Source organism: Chrysemys picta, chromosome 7 (assembly GCF_011386835.1).
Source record: "Chrysemys picta bellii isolate R12L10 chromosome 7, ASM1138683v2, whole genome shotgun sequence".
Classification (NCBI taxonomy): Eukaryota; Metazoa; Chordata; order Testudines; family Emydidae; genus Chrysemys; species Chrysemys picta.
In genome coordinates this window covers 4,351,443-4,365,752 of record NC_088797.1, presented here as the reverse complement: position 1 = coordinate 4,365,752, position 14,310 = coordinate 4,351,443, and the positions used below count along the sequence as shown (strand labels likewise).

General features: G+C 40.9%; 1 protein-coding gene across 21 annotated transcripts in view; it reads left to right on the top strand.

Annotated features, from left to right (window-relative positions):
* CADPS (calcium dependent secretion activator) overlaps positions 1-14,310 on the top strand; it is a 354,315-nt gene that overhangs the window by 323,520 nt on the left and 16,485 nt on the right. For 18 of the 21 annotated variants that reach the window (XM_065550658.1, XM_065550661.1, XM_065550671.1 and 15 more), the window contains one exon: positions 518-625. The exons of the other annotated variants lie outside the window; for them this stretch is intronic. In XM_065550658.1, coding sequence (XP_065406730.1) covers positions 518-625 — 108 coding nt within the window. The remainder of the gene's footprint in view (positions 1-517; positions 626-14,310) is intronic. 21 annotated transcript variants of the gene reach the window in all.

Here is a 14,310-nt window from a genome sequence, read left to right as displayed (position 1 = left end):
GCTTACTACACACATTCTCACACCTTAGGAGAAGAAACAAGAGACTAGCGCTGGGTGTTAGCTTTCTAACTTCATATAACAGAGGGTTTGCATATAGAAGGTGACACTGAAAAACCACAGCGTGATTTGTTGTTTCATTAATTAGGTCAACAATACCAAACATAGCACGAGAACTTCCTGGCATCAGTGTGTCAAGGAAAGGCTTTATTCATCCGAGTAGCTTCCCTCTAGGCAAAAAAAGCAAGCGAGATAGTGTGTTTACATGATCTTATGCTGCACAAGCTGCATAGACAGAGTGGCTCGTTGGCTTTGCGGCATACAAAGCAGCCAGCCGTGGTATCAGTTTCTGGCACCCAAGTGTACTGTAGGTATCAACGGGGCGTGTGGTGCAAAGCAACAGTTTAAGGACAAAAGGAAGCTTGAGGAAAGAAACTACAGCAACAGGACTACATAAAGGAGCTGCCTTTTATGAAGATGTTTATGTTTTTCTTTCTCTCTCTTCTTTTCTTCCATACAGAAGCCGGGGATGGATGTTGCTGATGCCTATGTGACATTTGTTCGCCACTCTCAGGATGTCTTGCGTGATAAGGTCAATGAGGAGATGTATATAGAAAGGTTATTTGATGTAAGTAAATGCCTTCTCCTCCTTGGAAACCAAGCAGGAGACTCCCCCAAAATGTGACAAAATAAGACAGGAGGATAAGTCACATTTTGAGAAAATTGATTGGTTATAGATTACAAAACAAAAAATCTTTCCTTTCCTTCTGACTAAGGCTCTTATCTGCTGTCCACCTGCTCTAACTCTGTACTCTGATCTACTGTGTCCTGGTCTTTATGTGTGTGGTTTGTAAGATAACAGCATCTTTTAAGCCAATACTTACTATGTTAAGTTTGTGAGAAATCTTCCTATAAGAGGAACATCTTGGTCATTGTTCTTATCATTAAAATCCGAGCCAATTTTATGGCAGATGTGTTAGTCGGGGACCATCTCTTTGGTATGTTAATTAATTGTTACTGACTGCCCAGCACTCAAAACTTGAAAATGAACTCTGCTGCCTATTTATATTTTTTAAAAATGACCAAAAGATAGCTGATAAAATCCGTATTTTCATACTCAGAAGGACTACGTTGTGGTGTCTAGCACCAGATGTAAAAGCTATAATATGGTCTCCCTGGGGAAAAATGGGATGGATGCTCTAGTCAAAAGGACACAGATTTTCAGGAGTTTTGTCCCCTTTGCACCCCGGCCCCTGCACCAAATTAATTGATAACATGTAAAAGAGAACATTGACCTTGATGCCCAGCAGCCTACATTTATTTTAAATATGAATGCATGTTAACTGATGTACCTGTCTCTCTCTCTGTTGCTTTTGTTGTGTGACACACTTTCCGTCCTTGTAGCTATTGTTCACTGAAGGTTTTATGTTTATGGCAAGCACTTAACATTAGTGTTTCAGTCACTTCTAGGATCTTTGTTTATATATTGATTTCTGTGACTGTGTGAAACAGCTTACATTCAAACTTTCTTTTCTTTCACCTCTCAGCAACATCATTTTTCAGTCTTCTGGCTCTAGAATGTTAATAACTTTATATGCTTTGTTTACTTACTCATTTGCTTCCACAGTGTGTAGGGAAGGCTTTTTTTTCCCCAATCAAATGCCTTCTTTACTTGATATTCTTCTTTCTTCACATCATCTTTCCCTTAGAAACCTCTTCTTACTTTATAATTCCCACTCTTTCTTTCACTGATATCCTATCAGATTAAAATGGAACTTATCTCTCATGTCAAATGTTTTATCACATTATATCAAGTGGCATGAATTAGAGTCAAATAATCTTCCTGTGTACATCTACTAGCATGGCCCATATCCACTGAGAATGCCTCATTCATGCATAAAGCACACTAGTGACTCCTTAATGCTCTATGCGTGCTCACTCTTCAAAGAATTTAAAGAACAGAATGCCAGATATAAACCACCCATCCAGTAAGCATTGAAAAAAAGGACACAGTCACTTCTATTTTGCAGCAGGTCCACTAGCGCATTGCACATCTATGTTGAATTTTATTCCATAAGCAGTAAATTTTCAGAGATCAGCTGGGTTGTTCTTTTCAATGCCTTAGTTGCCTTTCCTTTGATCAGTTACTTAAGATTCGCAGTTGTGTGGTTTTTAGAACTTTGTGTCATTAGCTCAAACTCTCAAAATCTGTCACTGACCTGAGTATTTATTTGTTTGATCTGATCATTCTTAGGATCAGAAAACCATATTTTGGTTAAATTAGCAATAAAAAAAATAAGAATAGAAGGCAAAAGTACATAATTCCCTCCCACCTCCCCTCCCCACCACACACACACACATTTTTCATAAGCTATACCTTTCCTAACCTGTTAGGCAGGTAAATGATAAAGGATTTTATTAATAGTAATAAATCCTATAATATTTACATTTCTACATATGTTTTTACATAACTGCGTGCAGCTATCGAGGCATTGTGGAAGAGCAATTCACTTTTTGCTCTGATGTGTTAGCAATTCAATTCTGGGACCAAATCCTGCTGACTACATTCCTCTGTGTCTCACTCAAATGTATCTCTTCACATGAGTAAGGTGCACAAGATTGGATCCTTTATTTCGATATATGGGATTAGAATGCACTAGACTTTCAAAGGTAGCAACCTTAATTACTTAAAACTGTTTTAAACTGGCTGCTCTCACTATTGCAAAATTGTTTCTGAAAGAAATGCTTATTTCCCAAGTTCAGCCCTAAGATAAAGGACAAGGTGCTGACCTCACTGACTGAACTAGTAATAGTGCAATTAAATTGGGGCCCGATCCTGCACACCCTTAGTACTGGACACAGTGGTGAATGCTGTGTGATGCTAGCATGGTTCCCAGTGGTGAAGGGTTTCAGGATTGGGCCCTTCAGTGTCAATTCACAGAAATCTCCATCACCTAGAAATGGTTTGTTGCAGTATCTGTAATTGAATTTCCCACATGCTTGTTTTCTACACTTTAGCAGCACAGCATCAGTTTGTGAACATTTTGCATTGTTTCAGTCAGTTTTCCTAACCGTGGCCAGCCCTGCTCCTATGACAGTTGGTGATAAGCTCCCATGGATTTTAATGGGTTCAGCGTCACATCCATATGTTTTCTTTTGTTTTGTTTTTATATAGACGTCTTGGTCCAGGTTTTACTCTCGGTTATGCCCACTCAGCCAAAAGCAGACTTTGGCCGCTTTTGCTCACTGTGTTGTTGTGAAGTATGAGTAATAAAGCAAACCAGTTGTGTATAAAACCTAGAATATTCTTGAAGTATTCAGCCCTTAATTTCATGGAGCTAAACATTGTGGCCAAATAGTTTTATTTATCTTCTTTGTTAATCCCAGTGATAGATTTCTATAAAACTGTCAGGTTTTCAAGGCGTTTTTTTGTTTTTTGGGGGGGTCCACCAGGTACAGTTTTAAGAAAGATGGAGAATGAATAATCAACATTTGTATTATAAAATAGAAATATCCTTTTAAAAATATGTGTGGGCTGATTCTGCTCTCATTTGCATCAGTATATTTTAGGAGTGACACTCTTGCAGTCTGTGGAGTTGCAGCAGTGTGAGTGAGGCCAGAGTCAGATCAGAATTTGAAATCTGGATAGAGACATCAATTAACATTTTGCAGGCCACAGCCTCAACTGGGATAAATCAACATAGCTCAATTTACCTTAATGCAGCTCTGCCTATTTATTCCAGCTGAGAATCTGGCCCTACATTTTTAGAGTATCATGTTAACTCCCTTGCCATGTTTAGTGACCAGGCTAAAATCTTCCTGTCACATGTGTGCTGCAACCTCATTGATTTCACTGGGGTTTCAGGATTGTCAAGAAGGATATAGGGACAAGGATATAGGGATAGATCCTCCTCCCATGCAAGTCACTGGAAAAACTCCCATTGACTTGACTGGTGCAAAATCAAGCCCATAATTTGGTCCATTACATGTTCCATTTTTTTTTTGTAGCTCCTGGGAGTTTTTGTTCCTCCCTCTTCTCACCTGGTATTTCTGTTTATTTGCTCTGTTTGTTTTCTACCATTAAAAAAGGCTGGATACTATTAGTTATACCATGTTCCCAACAATATTTGAGGTAATATTCTTAGTGCTCATTGTGCCAGTACCTGCATAGCAGAACTGTGCTCTTTGGTGGATATTGGTGCTTGCAGAAGATTAAAATGTAGACCACACAGCAGGATTAAGATAATCTCCTTTATTCTGTAAATTAGTCAGTTTTTTCCCTGCAGTAAAGTCATCATCTTAATTTTTAATATCTGCATTCTCTGGGTCATTAAAGGAACAGATTGTGAAATTCTGCTGGTAATCAAAAGCTAACTAGGATTTTTTGTTATTTGATTTTTGAACAGTGCCTATTTACTGCAGATTAACATGATTTATTTATTTGGCCTGTCCCACTAAACTGGTAATATTTTTTAAAGAGACAAGGAGGGTGAGGTAATATCTTTTATTGGACCAAGAAGAGCTCTGTGTGGCTCAAAAGCTTGTGTCTCTCCCCAACAGAAGTTGATCCAGTAAAAGATATTACCCCAGCTGCCTTGTCTCTCCAATATCTTGGGACCGACACGGCTATGACTACACTGCATTTGTTAAAGCTACGATACTGTAACATGGCTCACTGGTACAGAGAACTAGTAAGAGAAGAATTTAAGAACAGCTTATTGACATCTGTTCACGGTCTTTGTTTATGTGCATGTCTCTGTATGTTCATGTGGTTTAAAAAATTGTATGATGCTTTGAAAAAAGAGAAGTTGCAAACTCAGTTTAGTGTAATAGTTTGCAACTTTGTCTCTGAAGGGTGATTTTTGACATACAGACAGTCCCCGACTTATGCAAGCGTTCCGTTCCAGAATGCCTTGTGTAACTCGAATTTTGCGTAAATGGGAAACGTGTACCCGACCGTTAGCAAAAAAAAAAGGAAAAAAATCCTCCTATTTCTAGCTTATGGAACTTTTTCCATAAGTGCGGATTTGCGGAAGTCGGGTTTGCGTAACCCGGGGGGCGTCTGTATTTGATTGTTTCAAATACGAAGTGTGGGCCAGATGGGCTTGAGGTATGTCATGGACCTGAAGAAAGGTGACTGATCTTGCAGTCATTGAGGCCAATCCTGTGTGGTTCTGAGCCCTCTCAACTGAGGGCACTCAGCGTCTTTTAGGACCAGGCCCCTACACAGCCAGAATTCCCTTTGAGGCCAGAGGGAGATTTGCCTGCAAAGATTATTGCCTTTAATGATGATAGTTTACAGATTTAGATCCGCATACGTAGTTTATGTATTTTCCAGCCAATCAGAACCTATCTGATCACAAAACTATATGGTGGACCTGTTGATATTATAATCACTAGCCTGGCTTTTGCCTAACTAGCAAAATACTGATGTCTTGGTCACAGGAGTGTAGCTAGTGTACAAAAGGCTGTTGAATGTAGAGAAAGCAACCATGGTTCCTGTGAATTTCAGGATATTGATGCAAACCTCCAAAGTCCATAAATAGCGCAGATGGTATTTTTTCTTTCTCATGATTAATTCAATATCTTACCCCCCAAAAAACCCAAAACATGCTTTTGATATGAGAGATCAGATCATCAAGAGAAGCTCCTAAGATTGCAAGATCTAAACAAAAATTAATTTATTTTTTTCCTCCATGTACTTCTTGAAGACACAAGCCTGAGTAGAAGATAAGGATTAAAACAGATGTGCTTAGTGCTAGTTCATCTGCTTAAATCTAGCAGTCTCTGAGATCAGTGATTAAAAAGCCATCTCTAACTTTGATGAAATCCACTGCAATGGTAATATTGTGTCTTTGATAGCTTTCTTATGGGCCTCGTGTCTGCCTAAACCGGACATAGAAAACATTTGACTGGAGATGATACATGGATTATATGGGTCAATTATACACTTAATCTGCCTTCTGGGGATTAAATGTGCATAGATTGACTCTGTGTATTTGGCTTGTCCTTGGCAGTTATCAGATCAGTAAGGTTGCCCTTACTGAAAAGTCTGGTAAGAACTTAATCATGCAGTGATACCGTCCTGATGATGCAGTCGTAGTTACAGTGCTAACTGCTCTGTACTTTTGCAGAAGGCTTGACTTACCATTTTACTGTCACATTATACATTCAGCTGCCTCCGAACTCTATGTGCAGACAGCCTGCATACTCGTTGTTAAAGGAGTGGTTTCAAATACCTTCAGGAAGCCTCTTTGTATTTGCAGGAAAAATGAGGGTGTTTTGATGTTGACACACAGAGGCAAATGGAAATCAGTGGGTTTGGGGGATGTAGGTGAGGAAGCCAGGGAGGGAGGGCAGAGTAAGGCGGTCCTGAGAGCTGTTCACCCCCATGGTTGCTTGTCGGAGAGAGGATCTTCAGCTTTGATGGGACAGTCACCCCAGCATCCGGCATCTGCAATTGGAGGCTCTGACACAGCTCTTCAAGATGGGGCCATTTGGCCCCTTCACCCTCCCCACCTGCCAGGGAGATCCCAGAGCACCTCATGCTGGAACATCACGGGAGGTGCTGCCTCCCCCACCTCTCTACACTGGTTAGGGGCCCAGAATAGGGATCAAGAAACCTGGGTCCTATTCCCAGCCTTGCCATTGTGGTCTTAGCCAAGTCAGCTCAGCTCCCTGCCCCTCAACTCCGCCATCTCCGATACAGGGATCAGGCTTGTCCCCTGGCAAAGTGCTCTGTGCAATGCATTCCTATCAGATATGGCAGCAGGAATAGACCTCCATGCCCATGAGTCCAGCCGGAGCACAGCTCTGGAGATGCGTGAGACAGGATTTGGTCCCGTATTTTTAAAAGGCAATTATACTAAATATTAATTGATTCATGAATGTAAAACGTATCACGTCAATACAAGTCGGAATCGAAGGAGTGCTGAAGTTGAAAAAAGAAACTTCGGCACAAATGACTTGGACCCCAGATCAGCAGTTAGCACTGGCTTTTATGGGACTACTCGTGTGCTTAAAGATACGCACGTGCCCAAGTACCCTGCTGAATCCGCACTTCGTATACTCCTAAATATATGGAAATTCGCAGTGGGGATATTAACAACTATAGAAGAAGCTCGTGCAGCTGGCTGATTGAACCTTAGAAAACAGCTACTTTTCCTCCTCTACAGCCAGACTGCTCACTGGGGCACCAATTCTCCTACTTCCATCCCGAGACAGCCTCCCTGTGCTGTTTCTTCTTCAGCTGCTTTTGTCTAAGAAAGAGTCAATTTTGAAGTGAAGAAAATAAAGCAGATTGGCCTTGGGAAATACTGCATTGTTTTAAGCATGTCTTTAAAAGAGTTACTTTTAATGCAGCCTTTGTTTTTTCAGTTAAGGCATAATGTTTGGATCAGTTGAAGTCACGTCAATTGAATTTTTTACTCAAAGAAAGGAGAGTTAGATTGCAGGTACTGTGCTTCATGGCAGTTGAGTAAAAACCGTAAAATACATTGTGGTGAAAAATATTGTCTGTATACAGCTATTAGCTGCCCTGGGGAAGAAGAACATTGTATACCCTCCTTTATTAATGGGGGGGGGTTACCCAACAAAAAGACATGTTTCAAACCCACATGCAGGGTCATGCTATTTCACAGCTGACCCCTTCGTCTTTTGGAGTTCATATGCAAAGCGTGTTTTTAAAAAGGACAAGAGGTGTTTAATAGGCTTATTAATCATGGCAAAAGGGAGGAGAAGACCTGTTTTCGTACTGTTCCTGCCCACAAGCTGCCCAAGGTAGTGAGGACTTGTTCCGGAATAGGATCTTGCCTAGTAAATGTATTCCGGTAACAAGGTTTATTCTTTCATGAAGTATTCATTTAAGTAGGTTTCATTTAATTTATTTTAGGGAGCCTCTTAATAAAATAAGTCCTAGATCTGTCACTGGATTTTACATGCGTGTAAGAGTTTTTCCCTCTAAATGTCTTTATCAGAACAGCTTTTCGTGTTTCAGGAGACATTTGGTGAAGACAGTTAATTTGTTTTCTTTTCCAGAGGAGATTGTTCCATTAATCATTCTAAGAAGTCAGACTGATTGCTCTGTTACTTTAGGTCAGCATAGTCTTGCTAACATGATCTGCACAGTGCTTTTTAGCGTTGGAGAATATTCTTTTTATGGCAGACTGTAAGCAACAGACTCTTTATTTTGCCATTAAAAAAATATCCAAGGTACATTTTGTGGAAGGAATATTGTCACGTTGCATTACAGAAGACAAATCGTCCTAAATTCTGAAATGAGAGGTCAGTTAGCTTAACAGCATAGTCTTTCCTGCTTAGCCAACATAGATTGTTGGATTAGAGCTCTATGTACATATTTATCACTGTGCAATATATGCAAGTCATGTAGGGCCAGATTATTAAAGTTATGCAGATAGTGAGATTTTCAAAAATGCCTAGGTACCTAACTCCCATTGCTGGGGGCAACTGTGAGGGGTAAGGTGGCTTGCCACCTTAGGTCCTAGTTGAATTTTCAAGAGCACCTATTCGCAGCTTTTAAATACCTTCGAAAATCTGGCCCTTAACACACTGTGAGATCTGCTTGTCTATTTGTATTTAACAGTTGTTTTTAACTAATTTGAGCTTCCAGTTGGTAGTTAGTCTAGAATGAGAACCTACAGGTCCAATCTTACATTTCTTGTGACCCCAAAAGCCCCATTGATTTCCACTGAAATTTTGCAAGCCCAAGGAAAGCACGACTGGGTCAAAGTTTAAGTGTGAAGATATCAGGAGTGTTGTGTGTAAGACACGGGAGGTAATTGTCCCACTCTATTCGGCACTGGTAAAGCTGAGCTGGAGAGCTGTGTCCAGTTCTGGGCACCACACTTTAGGGAAGATGTGGACAAATTGGAGAGAGTCCAGAGGACAGCAACCAAAATGATCAAAGGTTTAGAAAACCTGACCTATGAGAAAAGATTAAAATAATTGGGCATGTTTAGTCTTGAGAAAAGAAGACTGAGTGGGACTCTGATAAGCTTCAAATATGTTAAGAGCTGTTATAAAGAGGATGGGGTCAATTGTTCTTTATGTCCAGTGAAGTGAGGACAAGAAGTAATGGCCGTGGTCAGCAGCAAGAGAGATGCAGGTTAGATATTAGGCAAAAAGTTTCTGACTCTCAGGGTAGTTAAGCTCTGGAACAGGCTTCCAAGGAAGGTTGTGGAATCCCCATCATTGGAGGTTTTTAAGAACAAGTTGGACAAACACCTGTCAGGGATAATCTAGGTTTACTTGGTCCTGCCTCAGCGAAGGGGGCAGGACTTGATGACCTCAGAAGGTCCCTTCCAACCCTGCATGTCTATAATTCTGTAATCAATAGTTAGCTCTCACGTGACACGAAATAGTCATGATACTCAAGTGAGAAAATATTTTAGCATTGGAATCTGAGACTTTGTAGATAAGTCAGTGGCAAAACGAACAATTCTGTTCCCCCCCCCAAATCCTATATTTCACTGGGCAAATCCTTTTTCCACCCCGCTCCTTTGTGCTCCTAGAAGTCCCAGCATGCAGTGGGATAGCTACACATGGGGAACAGGGAGTTCCCGTGTGCAGCACAGAGTGGGTTTTTCCAAGACAAGTCTGGGGAGAACCAGAGCAGGAGCTGAGCGGGTAGGTCTTTGACTGTCCAGATCTGTTGACCTAACCTCATGCACGTTTGTCAGGGATAATAGAAGGATCTGCTACAGGGCTGAGGCAACAGCTGTCATCACAGAGTGGTTCACTCCCTTCCCATGGCCCGTGGAGCAGGATTCCTTACACCCGTGTACAGCATACGCTGTGTGCTGGGAGGAGGATTAGGCCCTCCGCACTGACAATGAAGGATTGTTTGATGTCCAATAGCTTCTTCATGCCTCGTTCCCTTTTCTCTCTGCAGTCCAGTCCCCCACAATTGCTCCCAGGGTAGCAAGTGAGCCAGTGGTGCATGTTAGATTAGCAGTTATAGGCCACTTAATTTCTCTTGATCTGCAGCTCTTTTCTTTCCCCAAGATTCCTTTAAACCTCGCCCTGCACTTATGATATCAGCGTACAAAAATGCTTACCAAGAGCTGGAAAAGAAATATCTTTTCTCTGTCCTGAAATCCCACGTACGATACCAGGGGATCCTTTTCTCCCCATTCACTCTTTTCCAGTTCACAGTTAATACCTAGGCAGCCTTTAACTACACTTTTTGGAATGTGTAGGCTATACAAGAGAACTCAATGAAAGGTTCCCAGCTCCAGTTTGTGACGTCTTTTGATTCAGTTCTAGTGTTAAAATCTAAAAAAAACCCTGTACAATTAAAGTATTGTATAACATACATTGCATCTTATTAATCAACATTACATCCAATTATACTGTCATTGTATTATATTGCTTTGGCAAACAAAGGGCTGGGCTCTTTACAAAAATGTTACGTAGCTATTATGTTTAACCAGGCTCTTTATATGGGAACCTCGGTTTAAAATGTCGACATCTTTTCTTTAAAAAAGAATTAGAAAAACACAAGTGGAGAATGCAGAAAACAGTATTGCAATCTAGAGTCCATCTTTTTTATGCAAAAACTATTTTATCAAAATTGCAAATAATGTAAAATTTAGTGGGGGCAAAATCATTTGGGGCAGTGATCACTTGTGTGTAAAATACCATGCTACAAGCACTGTGAGTTTTGCACAGCTGAATCTGCTTGGGAGGAAGAGAAGGACAGGTACCCAGGAACAAAGCATGTCAGTACACCCAGACCACATTTAGGGCCAGATCCTGTAAACACGTACCACGTTACTCATCCGAGTAGCCCTATTGACTAGGGGTGGATAACCAGCATTGACTCTGGTGGGACTACATGTCTGAGTAGAGTTACCCCTGAGCATTTGGAGGATTAGGGCCCTAGAGAACAACTTGAAGAGGCATGTGTCCTTTGGAATTAATTGCTGCAAACACTGGGTGGGGTTACAATTCATGGGTGAGGTGCAATACCCTATGTCAGAAAAGCCACCATTCAGGGCCCAAGGGGCAGCTGTGATCCAAGAGGACCCCCCACACACACACAGGTACTCCAGCTATTCCCTGGATCTCATGACTCCCTCAGTCACAACCCAGAAGCAATTTTTAAGACCTATATCCTGCAACTGTCCCTAGTGGCAGACCCCTGCACCTGCAGGGAGCCAGGGCTCTGTCTGGACACAGTTGCAGTATTGGAGTCTGAGGCCATCTGGTTGCAACAAGTGAGTGTATTGGATCCCCGTGTCTTTTACACCTCTGCACGGGCTTTGTTTTTAAGAATTAAACATGTATTCAACTGCATTCTTCCCACCTTCGAATCCTACAGGCAATGGGTTTTGGCCAGGAGAAACGTTATAAATCTTTAATGGCCAGGACGTTCGTTTTACCTGTCATCAGAAAAACAGCATCTTCTTCAACACAACCACACCAGGCTAGGGGATTGGTTCCTTCATAACTCAGGAGAGCGCCACCTTCTCAGGCCCTGTCCCTGGAAACACACGTGTGCTTAACTTTACTCACCCGAGTCATCCCACCGACTTCCGTGAGCTGCCAGCAGTTCTCACACACTCCTGCATAGGTTCACCTCCGTGTGCTTTATGTACAATGGGCTATACAAGTCCTTCTTCCCCCATGACATAAGGCTTTGACCTTCTCCCTAGGCACAGAGGGAAGGGGGGGGAATCTCCCCTCCCCGAGAGCCTGGGCTTCTCTGGCCCTTCCATCGGGCCTTCCCCGCTTTCCCCTTCCTCTTCCTGTATCTCTTTTAACTGTCCTCAGCTGAGGAACTGAATCACTTGAATTGGTTAATCACCTGGTGTTTAACCAATTATCTCCTCAGTTTGGCCCCGGTGGGGATGCTTACGAAGTGCACAGAGTGATGAGTCCACCGTAGGCTACTCACACTCTGTGACACGCCCCTTCCTAGAGTAAGTCGCTTTTTCCTTTGACGTCCCCCATCCCCGTGCTGTTGAGACTGGGCACTGCTTCTTGTACTGGCTCTAGGGAGACGACAGTCCCAGGTGGTGAGACTTCACAATGGATGGGACTTGTGTGGCTAAATCCTAGGCAACTATTTGGAAATGTAGAGGAAACTATAGCGTTTACGAATCGTGTGATAAATATAAAGCTTGGATTGTTTTCATAACTGTCCCAGTGTCGTGAAGGTGCAGGAGTTAATGCCTCCAGTTGGCTTTTTTTAAACTCTCTCTGTTGAAATCTGTGCTTGGATGACGTTAAGGAGCTGAATGGCTTCAGAGGCACTATAATTTGGAGTTAAGGAGCCTTAACCCATCCCAGAGTGCTTAGGTGGTGGTGTACAAAATGTATTCTAATTATTAATTAATTGTATGCAGCACAGAGCCCTAATGCAGAAGCTCTCCATGAATGAAATGATTCGGATGTTTACTTATAACGTAAGTGCGAGACCAGATATATGCATAAAAACTACAAAGCAAAAAAAAAACCAGATTAGAGACGTCTTTTTCCATTAATAATACTGGGAGTTGCTTGTCTAATCTCATAAGCACAGCACTGAACATTTACAACCAACAAGTCCATTTGCTAGAGACACCAGGAAGTTCTATATGGACCTTCCATTAGCACTGACGGGAATGATATGCAAGAGACCCCTTCAAATCAAACTTAAACCCAATTAAGGGTGAAACTCCATCCTTAACTCGCCCTCTTGCTGAGGTCCTCAAACAGTGGGTGATCTTAGCTACCGTATGTACTACAAAAAGCCTGCTGTACTTAAACACAACTGTGTGTGAGTTTCAGCTTTCACTTTGAATTTCCTTCCTTGTGTCTAAGGCATTCCGTTTACATGATTCAAACAACGTTTTTGTGGTTTCTTTTGAAAAAGATGGTGTAATTCAAAGCCATTTACATCCTAGACAGATGATTAATAGTTCAGGGTAGCGGCTTGATCCTATTATGTAAGGCTGACACTGTGGTATTATTAAATAATAATACAAATGATTTTAATATCAATCCCCTTTGACTTTACACCCTGCCCACATAGTTAAGCTTTCAGTGTGAATGAGATTTCACAGCCCAGGAATAATACAGGGAAAAAAACAATTAGAAGTTACAGAGCAGCAGGGTTGTAGGAACTACTCTAAATGTATCTGCAGTGAAATCATTATAGTATTATTAAAAAAAATCTTTGCTGAAATGTCCATCTGTAGTCTTAGCAAAGCACTTCAGTCACTTATTTAAACCAGGGTTCATTATTATTATTGCTTATGCTCTACCATAGATGTCCATGGTGCTTTAACAATATAATAGTAATAAATAAAAACATAGCACTATCATTTAGCACTTACTGAGCTAAATGTTAGCAAAAAATAATTGAAGGCATATTGCTTATCAAGAGGAAAATTTGCCACTAACATAGGACCCTATCCTGCGAAATCTTTACTTACTGAAGTCCTTACTCTTATGAGCAAGGTACTGTTTGCTGTTCTATAGTGTCTTAAATAAGGCGTGTACCCAAAATATTATTGAAATGTGCATTCTGTTTCTGAAGGTAACCCAGTTGGAAATCCCTACTGGAAGGTAAGCTAGCGCATCACAAATTGTTACCAAAAAAAAAAACAAGTTATCAACTTTTATATTTTGAAAGAAACAACGCATAAAAGAATGTGTTTTATAATAGAAAGACAGCTGTCTCCGCATACTCTTTCGGTTATGCCTTGTTATTGTGTGGTCTGTGGTGGTATACAGAAAGACAGCCACCTTTTTAAGTACTCTGTAGAATATTTAGTTACTCATAGATCAGATACTCTTATTGTATGGTCCATGGTGGTATAACAGAAAGATAGCTATTTATATATTCTTTCTCAATAGTGCCTGTGATTTTATAGCCTGTGGTGATAGTAGTGGAGAATTTGATAGATACAATATTGGTGTATATCCAATTGTTTGTGAACATCAGAAGTTTTGAAACTTGGTTGTAATCGAGGAATATAAGCATAAGCTTGAACGGCTAAAGAGCAGAAAGACCCACACATAAATGCTATTATGTACTTAATGAGGCAGGGGGTTTAAAAAAAATCAGCCACACAAGTTGGTTTTATCAAAGAAAATGTATAAATAACAACCAGTGATTCAAACTCCTTTACAAAGAAAAAGCAGGGGGAAATGAAGCTAGCACTTCACTTGTGGCATCCAGATAATAGTATTTACTACACTAATCTTTTTGGCTTAGAGATTGACCATCAATATATTATCATCAACAAGCATTAACACACACAAAAAGCTTCCATTTCGCTTTTTCTTGAACCCTGTCTCTAAGTC